The sequence below is a fragment of the Setaria italica genome, chromosome V (genome assembly GCF_000263155.2).
Source record: "Setaria italica strain Yugu1 chromosome V, Setaria_italica_v2.0, whole genome shotgun sequence".
Lineage (NCBI taxonomy): Eukaryota > Viridiplantae > Streptophyta > Magnoliopsida > Poales > Poaceae > Setaria > Setaria italica.
This window is the reverse complement of record NC_028454.1, coordinates 24,400,466-24,414,561: the sequence shown is the minus strand read 5'-3', so window position 1 is coordinate 24,414,561 and position 14,096 is coordinate 24,400,466. Positions and strand designations below refer to the sequence as shown.

The 14,096-nt window shown below is 44.5% G+C and overlaps 1 protein-coding gene across 1 annotated transcript; it reads right to left on the bottom strand.

Moving 5' to 3' along the window:
* Positions 1-9,387: 9,387 nt before the first annotated feature.
* Positions 9,388-11,175, bottom strand: LOC101756509. The gene is made up of 5 exons (XM_022827227.1): positions 10,749-11,175; positions 10,563-10,646; positions 10,380-10,481; positions 9,614-10,223; positions 9,388-9,525 (listed from the first exon to the last, which is right to left on the bottom strand). The coding sequence occupies exons 1-4, from the start codon at positions 11,077-11,079 to the stop codon at positions 10,054-10,056; spliced, it is 687 nt and encodes a 228-aa protein (XP_022682962.1). The 5' UTR covers positions 11,080-11,175; the 3' UTR covers positions 9,388-9,525; positions 9,614-10,053.
* Between the last annotated feature and the right edge of the window lie 2,921 nt (positions 11,176-14,096).

Below are 14,096 nucleotides of genomic sequence, written 5' to 3'. Positions count from 1 at the left end.
ACCTGCTTGCAAACGGACTTCGCCATATTGGTGATCTGGGCCAGTGCGTCCCTCAATCTCGTGATTAAGGGGCGGGACTCTACTCCTTCCTCGGTGGGCTCCATCACGTCAACAAAGGCCTGTGCTACATCGGATAACTCTTTGAGATCTTTCTCCTTCTTCTTCAAAGAGGCTTCATGACTTCTGATAGCAAGCATAGCCTCGGCCAACGAAATCTTGACGCATATTCCTCTATTTTTCACGGTCTCTCTCTGATTCCTCTAAACGGGCTTTGAGTTGCTCATTTTTGTCGGCAACACGACTATGAGCATTGCTCCAATCCAACACTTGGCCGCTGAGCTTGGCTTCCCAACCTTTGAGTTCTAGAAGGGGCAATAGTAAAAGCAATCAGAGAAACTGATACAATACAACATTATGGTCAAAAAGTCAAGGGTATAAGTACTCACCCTCCAGTTTTTGCTGCAAGGATTTGTTGCGCGTCGTCATACAGCTCCTCTCCACTTCAAATTCTTGCATTTCAATTTGAAAGGACTCAACGACATCTTCATACTTCTTCAAGAAGTCAATAGTGCAACGACGCTCCTCAATAATGTCCTTCTCCAACTGCGCCACACGGCGCGCAGCCTCACTCCACTCCTAGACAACCTAGATATTCTTGCGAGATTTTTCATATAAATCCTACATAATCAAACAATTAGTACTCTTCACGAGTGCAAATGGCACTAGGATACAAAATTAATTACTCAAACACAATACTAAGAACTCACCTGAGTATAAGCCATCAACTGCTGATTCAAGTTCACGAAGTCTGATATTGGCAGCAGCTCTTCCATGGGACTCTAAAATTTTTTAACTTTCTGCAACAACCTTGGAGCCTTGGCCGCCACACTAGCCCTCACACTCGGCGTAAGGACTAGCTGTTGAGAAAAAGAAGCTCAAGCCTTAGAAACCTTCTTGCTTGCCGCTTGCTCAAGCATAGCAGTTGGCACAACATTTTCCTCAGATGCCTTGCCACTCTGTGAGACTACTACAGCCCCCTCTTCGATACTTGCCACTGTTGTAGTCACTGCAATCTCGGTTGCGGGGGGAGGATTGTCATTGACAACCTCGGGGGTTGGCAGCGCCAGATCCTCAAGTGAACAAATTACATCCTGCAGTATGGCGGCAGCGAGAGTCACTGCACCTGTGTCACTAGTTTGCGCCGGGTCTTCACTTGTCAAATCGACAATGGGTGCCGTAGCAGAGTCTGTGCCTGATGGATTTTCAACTTGCTCCGCGCTCACCCCTTCGAGAACAATATCCTCGGAAGTCCTGATATCAAACACGATTCAAGATTAAGAAAGCGACTACTGATCATGAAGTTGGTAATCAAACCATTACAACAGAGTACTAACTTGGCGGACCGGGGAGGAACTCAATGGCGTTTCTTCACCACAGGAACTGGCTGTACACTCGAAGCTGGCTCACTAGCCGGTACGGGTGGCAACTCTTCGGTGTTTTCACCAAGACCTGAAAGAACCAACTCAGAGACAATGTACGCGCGACTACTACCAGTACTTGTGTACTCAGCGCTAGCGGGGACTTCAGGCAAAATGGTGTCAGAAACTGCTTCGGGCGTTTTCATAGTTCCACCTATGGAAGTCTCTGACGGGTCGCCCGCTCCACCACTAGCAACTTCAAGATCAACTGCCACTTGAGTAGTAGCCATCTTGGGCGTCATGGCTGCATCTTCAGCAGATGTCTCCAAAGGAATCACACTAGCATCCGCGTCCTTAGCTATCGTGACTGCATCATCAGAAGTAGTCTCAGCAGCTCCATACGTTGCATCCATGGCATCCTCAATATCTTCACCTGCATCATCAACAACCTGCAAACACAAACATCAAAACAAGTCATTTCGACTACTCAAGGAAGCTATATAAGTACTCATACTTCAGCACATTGCTCTTCTGCAAAGGTAATTACCGGCGGTGGAGCTTTGAACATCTTCAAGTGCTTGCTGATTGATTGTTTATGCACTATGGTCCGTCTTTTCTTCGGCATTGGAGCCTGGACCTCTTCATCACCAACATCTCCCGCTGGACGCTTCAAGGTGTCGGTTCCAAATATATATCCTTTGAGAACTTGAGACTGCACAGAAACATGATTAGACAACTCGTACTCAGATGACGCAATATCTAAATCACCAAGCAGCTCAGATTCCCCATCCTCCTCCTCCTCTGAGGGATCTTCAGGAAAGCGCACGTAGTGCACAGATTTCGCATTTTTTATGCCATCGGCATCAGGGGAAAGAGGAGACAAGTATGAAAGAACATACTCCTGCATAAGGAATTACTGTTTGACAAACATAACGACTACTAATTATGAGTACTCAAAAAGAAAGTAAGTTACCTCTCTAGGTTTATACCATCTATCAAATTCCTGAATGGATTCATCAACTTCGGGCACTCCTTGGAAAGTTTTGAAAAATTTGCCCAACAAGTCCTCAACTGTATCATTAGATATATTCTCAACTGACATCCGTGATGGATCATCAAAGCCTAAGTACTCATAGCCCCAGGTCTGGGGCAGCTGCAATGGTTGCACTCTTCTCTTCAAGAAGCTGGCTGCCATGTTTATCCCAGTCAGCCCTGCTTTGTTCAATGCTGTGATCCTCTGCAACAACTCGAAAACCTGATGACTATCTTCAATGCTAGACTCTTCAAGCCACTTGCTCGAGTACTTCGGGCGATACCCGGTGATCACTGGCATTGGAGGCCCATGGTTCTCGATGTAAAACCACTTCTCTTTCCAGGCGCCATGGGACAATGGAGTCTCATACTCCAGATACACATCGAAGTCCCTCAGCTGAAATCCCGCACCTCCGAGTACTGCCATTCTATCTTGGCTAGGCTGAGGTTTGCAGCGAAAAAGCTTGCGAAACAATTGAAAATAGGGTTGTATCCCCAAATATGCTTCACAGAGATGCACAAAGATTGCAATGTGCAATATCCCGTTGAGATTCAGATGAACAAGCTGAATGTCGTAAAAGTTGAGGATACCTCTGAAGAACTCCGACGTCGGAACAGCAAGTCCTCTCTCCACAAAATGAGCCCAAATCACTATCTCTTTCGGATGGGCCTCAAAGTTCCAGGCATTGGCATAGGCGCACCTCCAATTTACGACGACCTTCTCCTGCAGCAATTTTTCATCCACCAACTCTTGGATTGCTTCCTTCTTCATGGTGGACATCTTCCAAGCAAATGCTTGATTTGGTGGAGCGATCTGCTCGGTTGGCCCACATTTGGGTGAAGGAAGTTGTGGCTCCTTCCCCTTCTTGGAATCTTTCATCAATTCTTCCACGGCTTTTTCCTTAGACTTGTCGGTCTTCTTCCCCATCTTCTTCACACGCATCACCTCGGGACGCGTAAGGGGAGGAAGAGAAAAATACTATGACACTTAAGGTCGCTTACTTCGGCTGATGGTGGTGGCGGCGGCGCAAGTGGTAGCGGCTGATGGAGAATAACAGATGCGAATGGCTGGAAGCGTAACCCATGAAGGCTACCGGCTTTATCTTTTATAACAGCGCAATGGATCTAAACAGCTCCGAGATTGTGGGAACGCAGACGATAATCTCGCAACAATCTGATACTCTTAAGATTTATCGCGAGATCGAAGTCCAACAGTCACGTTGATCATGATTGACCCCTTTATCGCCTGGACATAGTCGATCAAGTGCTTGGAGGCTGCATACACCTCACCCGTTGGACAAAATTTTCTTTTTCTTCAGGGATTTAGGAAAGATGAAGCAAATTCAGTTTGACCCTCAGCCTGATTCTATGATTCAACCTAAAGCTCGGGGCTACTCTATATGGAGTGCGATTTTCATCGCACTTCCATATAAAGACTTAAAACTACTCAAAACCAATGTTAGAATGGGGCAGGAGTACCTTCCAGCCGCATGACAGTATTTAGGTACTCGAAGACTAGCCACGACAGAAGTACTCAACGAGCACCAAAGACTAATCGAGCAACGTCTGCTGAGTACTCGAAACTGTTTCATTTGACTACAAAGTACTTGGGCGCTTGTCAACCATACATCCCCGGGCTCACCAAAAGATCTATATGGACCCACTCAAGGGGACGTACTCGAGACATATCAGGATATGAAGACTACGCTACAGGGCAACGTAGACTACTTGGAACTCCTGAAGGACTAGTTGGAATAAAGGAAACTACTCTGTCGAGTTAGAGTAGGACTTTGTAGTCGTATCCGACTAGTGCTCTTATATCAAAGACTACCCTGTAACCCTACTCCCCCGATATATAAGGGTGGGCAGGGACCCCCTCAAGAAAAGTTCAATCGAATACAAGGATACAATACACCGGACGTAGGGTATTACGCGATCTAACGGTCTGAACCTGTCTAAATCGTGTTCCCGCATCACCATCAACTCCTTGATTTCGGCGACACCCACCAACCAAAACACTATCTCGGGTACTCCCTTGATAGGTTGCTGGGTTAAAACATCAACAGCTGCACCTTTGAATGAGCTTACGAAGAAGGGAGTGCCTTTTAGTTGGGGCAAAATACAAGAGAACTCCTTCAACATGCTGAAAGATAGGTTGACACATGCACTCCTCCTCCAACTTCCTGATTTTATTAAGACTTTTGAGCTTAAATGTGATGCTAGTGGATTTGGATTGGGTGGTGTTTTGTTACAAGAAGGCAAACCTGTTGCGTATTTTAGTAAAGAATTGAGCGGACTAGTTCTGAATTATTCTACTTATGATAAGGAATTGTATGCTCTTGTTCTCACATTAGAAACATGGCAACATTACTTGTGGCCCAAAGAGTTTGTTATTCATTCTGATCATGAATCTTGGAAGCATATTCATTGTCAAGGGAAATTGAACCGTAGACATGCTAAGTGGGTTGAATTTATTGAATCTTTTCCTTATGTTATTAAGCACAAGAAAGGGAAAGAGAATATTATTGCTGGTGCTTTGTCTAGGAGATATACCTTGCTAAATCAACTTGATTACAAAATCTTTGGATTAGAAACAATTAAAGACCAATATGTTAATGATGCTGATTTTAAAGATGTGTTTCTACATTGCAAAGATGGGAAAGGATGGAAGAAATTCATCGTTAGTGATGGGTTTGTGTTTAGAGCTAACAAGCTATGCATTCCAGCTAGCTCCGTTCGGTTGTTGTTGCTGCAGGAAGCGCATGGAGGTGGCTTGATGGGGGCATTTTGGAGCAAAGAAAATGGAGGACATACTTGCTGGTCATTTCTTTTGGCCAAAGATGAGAAGAGATGTGGAGAGATTTGTTGCTTGTTGCACAACATGTCAAAAGGCTAAATCACGGTTAAATCCACACGGTTTGTATTTAACTTTACCTGTTCCTAGTGCTCCTTGGGAAGATATTTCTATGGATTTTGTGTTGGGATTGCCAAGAACCAGGAAGGGACGTGATAGTGTGTTTGTGGTTGTTGATAGATTTTCTAAGATGGCACATTTCATACCATGTCATAAAACTGATGGTGTTACTCATATTGTTGATTTGTTCTTTTGTGAAATTGTTCGTTTGCATGGTGTGCCCAACACAATTGTTTCTGATCATGATGCTAAATTTCTTAGTCATTTTTGGAAGACTTTACGGGGAAAACTAGGAACTAAGCTTTTGTTTTCTACTATATGTTATCCCCAAACTGATGGTCAAACTGAAGTTGTCAATAGAACTTTGTGTACTATGTTAAGGGTTGTTTTAAAGAAGAACATTAAGATGTGGGAAGATTGTTTGCCTCATATTGAATTTGCCTATAATCGTTTGCTGCATTCTACTACAAAGATGTGCCCATTTTAGATTGTTTATAGTTTCTTGCCTCGTGCTCCTATTGATTTGATGCCTTTGCTATCTTCTGAAAAACTAAATTTTGATGTTACTAAGCGTGCTGGATGAAACTGCATGAAATAACTAAAGAAAATATAGAGCATATGAATGCTAAATATAAGTTTACTGATGATAAAGGTAGAAAGGAACTCATTTTTGAACCTGGAGATTTAGTTTGGTTGCACTTGAGGAAGGATAGGTTTCCTGAATTGAGAAAGTCTAAATTGATGCCTAGGGCTGCTGGACCATTCAAAGTGTTAGAGAAAATTAATGATAATGCATATAAGCTCGATCTGCCTGCAAATTTTGAAGTTAGTCCCACATTTAACATTGCAGACTTGAAGCCTATTTGGGAGAAGAAGAAGAGCTTGAGTCGAGAACGACTCAAGTGCAAGGAGGGAAGGATGATGAGGACATCACCATCAACAATACATCCACGCTAACACAAGTACCAGTTTCTAGTCCTATTACTCGTGCCCGTGCTCGTCAACTTAATCATCAAGTAAGTTTACTCTTGAGTTCCTGTCCATCATATTTAGACTATGGAGACACGTGCACTCTTGTTTTGGTTAGTAACCAGGGAGAAGACCGAAAGGGAAAAGGATTCGTGCAGGTTGGATTCGGACTGTCAGGACATCACCAACTTGTGATGGTCACCACAGTCGCATACGGACTTGGATTGGGGCATTCAAGTACTTCATGGAATCCTTATGAAGTGTATTTTCATATGGATCTAGACTCAAGTCTATATATGTTCTGAGGCGGTCGCAATAACTAAATTACTACTGAGAGGTTTTCTATCCAAAGGTGCCGCGTCACCTTATTTTGGCCCAATGGGTCGTGTATCAAGTCAGGACCATTAGGGACACGTCCTAAGGTTGGAGCATGACCCCAATACCCTGGTGATCATCCTCCCACCTTCATATACCCCTTAGCCACCACCAAGAATGGTTGAGTTTTGTTTAGATTAAGTTTAGCTTATGCTACTTGCTTGTAAGCGCGCGTGCTGGATCAACCACCCGTTTTCTTATCTTTGGAACCCCACCATTATTGAGATTGAGTTTGAAACCTTCATCTACATCTAGTAAATTCAGTACTTGTTATACTTGTTCTTGCTAGTTCTTCGATTGTTTGCAGGACGAGTGCCCTAGTGACCGAGTGACGCGCTCCACAAGATCGCGGCAAACCATTGGAGGTGGTGTATCGGTTGCTAAGGTGCAGCGTCCTTGGAAGGCTGTAGTCGGGCCATGAACGTTGTCTCCATCCACCAATCAAGTTATTCCCATGCCCTCTCATCAAAAGATCGGGAATCAACCCTAGCGGGTTCCTATCACAGTTGATCTACATGGCGATCTTTACCCAGAATTCTATCGACATGTGTAAGATCATGTGGTAAATTCTCTGTTTGCCTTTGGGGTTGTATGGAGATCTTAATTTGTAATCGCTGAACCTCTTGTTTAAGATTTGTTTGTTATTTATCATATCTTGATGATGCTCTTTCATGTAATGGTTGGCCAGCGCTACTTTGGGTTGCTGTGGGGGATCTATGGGATGTAATGATACCTCCTAACCGGGGATGATGATGTAACATTTGTGCCATACAATGATACCATGAAGTGCATCTCCTAGTGTACTTTCTCCGTCACCTCCTGGGAGGTAAAGCTCTAGGCCTTCATATTTACTATCACAAATCTACTCCACCCTAATAATGGAGTAGCCAGGTGGAATCGCCATGCCCTATGGCTTGTCTGCCCTGGCAGGATTGGTAAAACACTTCTGTACGCCACCTGTACATATAGGAGAAATAAAGAAGTTATAAATTCCCAAGGCGTGGATGAATTGAGATAATTGTATATACTCCCTCGGTTCCTTGATGTAAGCCATATAGATTTCTAAAGAAAATTCCAAAATATAGGGTACGTATCAGCTCCCATGCTAGCTTCCCACGCGTATGGAACAAAATCTCTTAAAAAAAAAAAGGAACCGATTAGTTTGGAAACATTCCAACCGTATATAGGATATGCCCTAACTAATCTCTTAGATTTAGGAATCTTTTTTTTCTTAACAGAACATATATATGCATCTGATTAATTTGGAAACCTTCCAACGTGCATATGCATCCGATCGAAACCTCTCTAGCACGCGTATCTCCGTAGTGTTGTTTCTCTCCCTCTCTCTTTCACGCCAGACTTCTATGCCCATTCCATGGACAACTGCAACTCATCTTCCATGCCCAAGGAGAAGAGAAACCAAGCGATCTCGCTTCCAATGGTCAAGGACACGAAGACGGCAACCTTGCTTCCATGCTGAAGGAGGAGATCAAGCTGGTGCCATGTGTGACGTGTCTTCAATTGCCCGAAATGAAGACTTACTTCTCGTATTGGTTCAGAGAGATGGCAAAGTATGAGTGTTCTGGGTGCGGCGAGATGCGCGCTATGTTTGAGCCACCCTCGGATGGATCTTCAACGAACAGCTATGTCGGTAGCGATGAAGAAGACCATGGGAGCGACCCGGAAAGAACATGTAGGAATTGATCAATTAGCACGAATAATTATTTTTACCCTTGTCATTTCCTCCTTTTGATCATTTTGAGCATGTACGAGTACTCCTTTTGATCAATTAAACTTGTACGACTACTACTAGTTCCAATAAATGATCCATGCATGTACGAGTTGTAGTACTAGTTCCAAAATGAATAAACTCATGGTGTAGCTTGTCCATTATCGAGTTCAGGACTAAATAAAGCCATCAGAGCTGAATGGAAAACAATAGAAGTTCAACAAGAATAAAGGCCTAGTCTGATTACATAAACTAAGCGTCCGGCAAAAATTCAATGGCATCTCTAACAACAGTAGCAGCGCATTCTAATGCCGCCGGGAGAGCACCGAGCCTCTCTAGCACAGCCTTCCGCATGTGCGGAACTTTGTAGCAGTTCCCTCCCAGTTGCTTTAACACTTCGCGCATGCATGCTTGCAAGGTGAGGAATATTCTATTGTTGCGCTTGGCTGGGTACTCGTCAAAGGCATGTTGCACCTTCATCACAATGTCTTCAATAGAACCTACAAAAATAGTCAAAAATCAGCACAACTCACAAGTAAACATATTTCAAGTACGCCTGACTGAACAATTACCTAGAGACAACTTGTGGAAAAGTGATTGAAGCGGCTGCAAAAAAAACCTAAATCTAGAATATTTAGGTCTGGAGAGTTAGGAGGCTGGCATGTGAGATGGATGTCCCACCCTTCAGCTTGAGCCGCAACGACAAACTCCGGGTCATCCACAGGGATATGCGTCTTCGCATTATCCTGTTAGATGTATATTGGCATGCCACGCTCGGCCGCAGGCCATCTCGCCCTTATGGCACAAAGCAAAAAATTTAGCATGTACTCCTAACTTACATCTTGAGTAACCCCCGGGAGTACTTTAGTGACCTATGCAATCAAATTAAGCACCATGCCAATAAAAATGAATTACTCATCATGAGAATAATAAATTAAACTTGGTACCATGGTTCCCGCATCTCTGTTCTTGCTCTTCCTTTTTGCTACTTCTTTGTATGTGAACGGCCAAATTCCTAGTTTTCCATCGAAGATCACCGTGCTGTTAGCATCAAAGCGTGGGCGAGCCACCGCAGCCAAAAACATCACCTACACAATAACATCATCATGCCATTATTAACAATTCATTTAAATTCTAATCAGGCGAATATTGAAATTTAAAAAATCCATTGCTTACCTTTTCAATGAAGTTTTTGCTTTGGGTGCTATGATATGGCTCCTCTTCGCCAGGTGCCAAATAGTAATTCTGGCAACCGCACAAGCGGTAGAACCATTTCTCTTCAATATGAATGACATTGTACATCACTTTAAATTTTGCATCGTGCAGGTCAGTATGCTCGTCAAGCATTGACAAGCAATTACCCGACCTACCTTGTTATCATCTGTTAATGTTGACTTGATGGCATTTGTGTGACACCTCAACAAGCTCTCCTGCAAACGTCACCATAACGTGATCGTCGCCATGTTCAACTCATTTGCCAGATCCTTAAGAGTGGTTCTTTTCCGCAAGTCCACCTATTTGATAACCTCCGGATCGAAGGCTATCCTCGTCCGCCCACAGTTTCTTGACTTTTTGTTTTCCAGTCCGTGCATTCCACTGACATCCTTGCATTTCTTTCACCACTTCTGCAATGTCCCCACAGGTATGCCCATTAGTACAGACACTTCTTCGGACACTCCTCGACTCAATACACCAGGAGCTGTCCTCTCTAGAAGCATTGTGTAGGCAGTTTGCTTCTCATAAAGTCGATACCACCTTCTTCTCCTCCTCAATGTACTGTTGGCACCTGCAGATTAAAGTGAAGATAGTAGTTAGTGTAAATTCATTACTGCTACATTTAAAAACGGAGACTACAAATCAAAGTTCAAAATAATCCAGTACCAAGATGCACTAAAAACTGATTGGCTAGTTTTAAAAATGCAGGAACAAGATGCAAGATTACCAGTGGCTTCTCCGTTCTGCCTTCCTTCCTCATTGGTGCCTCCCTCGGGTTCAACCTCAACATGCTCGTCGGTGTCGCTGAGTCCGCCGCCTCCATTCGCACCTAAAATACTCAGAATTATGAATGAGTAAACCGTACGCAGAGTTATGCGAGAAAGTGTACAAAAAATTACTCCATGCATACCTATGCCTTCATCAACTTGTTCATCTCCCTCAGGACCATCTACACTCGCATTGCCGTTAACATCTAGACCATCTCCATTGGCGCCTACAAAAACTTCATCATTCATAATTGGCGTCTCCCTTCCTCATTCCTAGTGCGTCCTCCATGATCTGAACAAAACATGCATCAACTCGAGTAGCAGATTACCTTGAATAGGAAGATGAGGATGCCATCGTGTCACAGGTGCACGCCCACGGCTACGACCTGTTAGTCCTAGGCGAGCTCGCCCACATAACTGCAGTGCGTCCTCCCTGTTGGCGCCTACGCCATGAGCGCCGACCATGGCGCTGTTGACGATGGACCGCACCCAGTGCGCAAGACCATGGCGACCACTGAGCAGCGGGCCACCGAGTCCTTTGCGGACGCCAAGGACATGTCCGTGTTCGTGACATGCTTGTCCGGCGTCGTTGTGACCACCTAGTCCGCCATGGCCGTCCCATTTTTGTCCACCATTTGCCATGGGCTGATCGGCTTCCATGTAGCTGTCCTCCTCTACCTTCCATGCGCCCAGCTGGGACACCTTCAGCCAGGCCGAGCCTGCCTCCACGGCGGCGATCAGATGACTCTGTCACTTCTAACTCTGTGAAGATACCAAATTCGAATTATCCACAGATCGCGAAACGAATGAAGAATCGATTGCAGAAACGATGAATCAAAGTGGGAAAACCTGGTTCAAGCCACTCGTAGTCGTAGTTCAACTTGGCAGCATCCACCTCCACCTCGTCGCCGAGGGCATCCCAGTTGATCCACTCGGAGCGGCGACCAGCCATTAGAGATGTCAAGCTCGAGAGGGAGACTAGTGAGATAGCGATGGGGGGGGGGGGGGGGGGGGGGGGGGGGAATTTATAGCTCCAGGGTCGTTGTTTACAAAACAAAAATTTCTGATCATTGGCGCCATTGTGATTCCCTCCTCTGCTGGAATTTTTGGATGAGCCAAAAAATTTCATCGGTTTTGAACTTGGCTGAGGCTTTTCACTCTGCATGCCGCACGGGAGAGAGAGAGGAAAATAATGCGCATCTTGTCACTCGCGGGAAACGTAGGCGGTGGGTTGAGCGAGGAAGAGGGGATACCGATCGGGGGAGAGATGATTGTGGGGTTTGTTATGATGTGTTAGGAAGCAATCTGATCGGGAGAGAGAAGATGGCCTGAGTTCCCTTTTTTTCCTTGGTCTCATGTCCTTCCCCAAGGTCCATTCACGTACAAAAGCAACAGATTTTTTCCTCCCAGGTCGTGCATTAATATTGGTGCTAAAAACTAAATAGCTTATATCAAGGAACGGAGGGAGTATATATATATATATATATATATATATATATATATATATATATGTGTGTGTGTGTGTGTGTGTGTGTGTACCTTAATTGTGAAGTTGTCAAATGGTTTGTACAGCTCACATGCTGGGGACCCATGTGGAAGCATAGCTACTTCAGCGTTGAGAAGGGCTGACGACGACGTTGGGATCTAGCAGTGGTCCAGATTGGACCATCTCATTAAGTGCTAGTGCCACTCACTGTTGAACCTCTTCCTGCATTCTTTCATCTTGTTCATGTACTTTCGCATCTAACGTGCGCCGCCACATCTCCTCTTGTAGTTCCTTTCTTCTCTTCCGACTTCTGTATGTGTCGATATCCCTACGGAAAGCATACTTCCACAGAACCACCCCGAAGCCTCGACAATGTTCTGGGTGTTCGAGATTCCCGAGCGCCAAAGTCAGCTCATCATTCTCTCTATCAAGCTTGAACTTCCCTGCTTTAGAATCTTCAATATTTTTGATAAGCCTGAGGGTCTTCTCACGTATTGTTTCGTTGAAAACAAGTGTCCCATCCTCAGGGTTAAGGGTACCTTCGTGAGCGTAATACCAATTCTTTGATCGATTGGGCCAGTCAATAGTCGTTGGTACAATACCTCAATTGATTAGGTCTTGTTCCATCTTTCTCCATCTGGGAATTGCACTCCTGTAATCACCTTGCACTAAATGATGATGGTACTCCTTCTAGGCATTGCCTGAGTTGATACAAACCTTGTTCGTACTATCTTCACTCTTCTTGTATTCCGGAAATGAGTTTCAGTGATCTTTTAACTTCGGCTAGTCATTGAAATCTAGAGTTTGGCCCTTTTTGATATAGTTGGTATCAAGATTCTTCTTGAAGGTCTGAAATTGGGTTGCCATCTTCTTGAGTGTCCAGTCTTTTACATCTTTTTCATCAACGTCGTTAGGAAGTGTGAAGTATTTCTTGACATCTGCCCACAACATATCTTTCTGTGTCTGTGGGAGCACGTATGGATCATCTTTTTTACTGGACTTCCATTCTCGAATGTTGATGGTCATGTTGTCCCTTACAATATCCCTGTATCTTTCTATCAACTTTTTTAGGAGCAATTGGCTGGCCCTCTTTTGTCACTTTGGTGATATGAAGCCTTCCCTCCATTATCTTTGTACGACCCCGCGGCTTGTACAATAGTTATACACACATGTAATCATAGATACATTAAATTAAATATTTTCTCAAGTTGACATATACATATAATCATTAAAGAAACTTATACATGGAAACTTATACACATGGAATCATAAAAAAACTTAAAATTGAATTGAATGATATATACACATGAATGAAATATACAATTTTTTAAGCAGTTATACTATTTGCCAAGCATTTATACTAATTTTTACTATTTTTCTATGCATTTGTACTAATTTGTACTAATTTTCTAACCATTTATACTGATTTTCCACTTTTTCTATAAATATATACTTATTTTTCTAAAGAATCATTCTAATTTATACAATTTTTCTAAGTATTTAAACTAGTTTAAAATAAATTATATACTAATTTTCTAAGAATTTGTAGTAAATTGTACTAATTAGTACTAATTTCTACTTATTTCTACTAATTTCTTCTAATTTGCTAATTTAAAAAAATTGGGCTAGGGGTTTGCGTCAACGCTACCTTGCGAGGCGGCGGGCCGGGGTATCGGGCAACGACGTACGGGGAGGTGGTGCAGCGGAGGTTGGGGACAAGGATGGTGCGTGCGAGGCGATGAGGAGGAGGCAGCGGACGGAGGGGATGGCCGGGGTTGAGGTGGCGATGGCGATGTGGTGGTCGGCCGGCGGCACTGGAGGGGTGGCGACGAACGAGGGGCGACATCGAGGGAACAACATCGCTGGAAGGGTCGGGGTGCCACGAGACGGCACGCGCGGAGGAGAAGGCCGGTGGTGTGGTCGATCGACGATGACGGTGAGGTGGGGGGCTGGCCGAGCAGGCGCAGCGGCATGGCCGGGGAGGAGGACGGTGAGGCATGGGAAGGGGCGGCAGTGGAGGACGGCGTGGCACGGCATGTCGACTGGGGCTAGCGGCGGATGTGGCGGTCGGGGAGGATAATGCGGCGGAGGAGACAACGACGATGAGGTAGCGGATCGGGGAGTGTAGTGAGGAGGAGGAACAAGGGGGGTGACGAAGATATTTATTCCCCCCTTTAGTCCCCGGTGAAGT

Coding starts and splice junctions, on each gene's coding strand:
- LOC101756509 (XM_022827227.1), bottom strand. CDS start 11,079: ATGGAAGCCGATCAGCCCATGGCAAATGGTGGACAAAAATGGGACGGC. Junction 10,647..10,748: donor TCCTCATCTTCCTATTCAAG/GTAATCTGCTAC, acceptor AAGTTTTTGTAG/GCGCCAATGGAGATGGTCTA. Junction 10,224..10,379: donor GCAGAACGGAGAAGCCACTG/GTAATCTTGCAT, acceptor TTTAATCTGCAG/GTGCCAACAGTACATTGAGG.